The following is a 255-nucleotide window of genomic DNA, read 5'->3' on the forward strand; positions in this document are numbered from 1 at the left end:
AATGCTGTCCCTCAGGCTAATGCTCTCCTCTCTCTTTCAGCTGCAACTGCATGAATCTGCTCCTGCAGGAGTGCAGCAAGCAGGGGCTGCTTTCAGAGGCCAACATGACCAACCTGATTGCCAAACGGTACAGCTCCCTCAACAGTCTGGGTAACCAAGTGGGGGTGGGAGCATCTCGCCTTGCTGCCCTTCTTGCCGGGGGGGGGGAGCCTAAAGGACCAGCTGTGATGCCCCTGGCTGGCCCGCAGGGGGGGG

General features: G+C 60.4%; 1 protein-coding gene across 3 annotated transcripts in view; it reads left to right on the forward strand.

Annotated features, from left to right (window-relative positions):
• Window positions 1-255, forward strand: part of MED24 (mediator complex subunit 24) — a 20,826-nt gene that overhangs the window by 9,234 nt on the left and 11,337 nt on the right. For all 3 annotated transcript variants that reach the window (XM_009642548.2, XM_035897958.1, XM_035897959.1), the window contains one exon: window positions 41-127. In XM_009642548.2, coding sequence (XP_009640843.1) covers window positions 41-127 — 87 coding nt within the window. The remainder of the gene's footprint in view (window positions 1-40; window positions 128-255) is intronic.

This window comes from Egretta garzetta, unplaced genomic scaffold (genome assembly GCF_000687185.1).
Source record: "Egretta garzetta isolate BGI_Z169 unplaced genomic scaffold, ASM68718v1 scaffold867, whole genome shotgun sequence".
Taxonomy (NCBI): domain Eukaryota; kingdom Metazoa; phylum Chordata; class Aves; order Pelecaniformes; family Ardeidae; genus Egretta; species Egretta garzetta.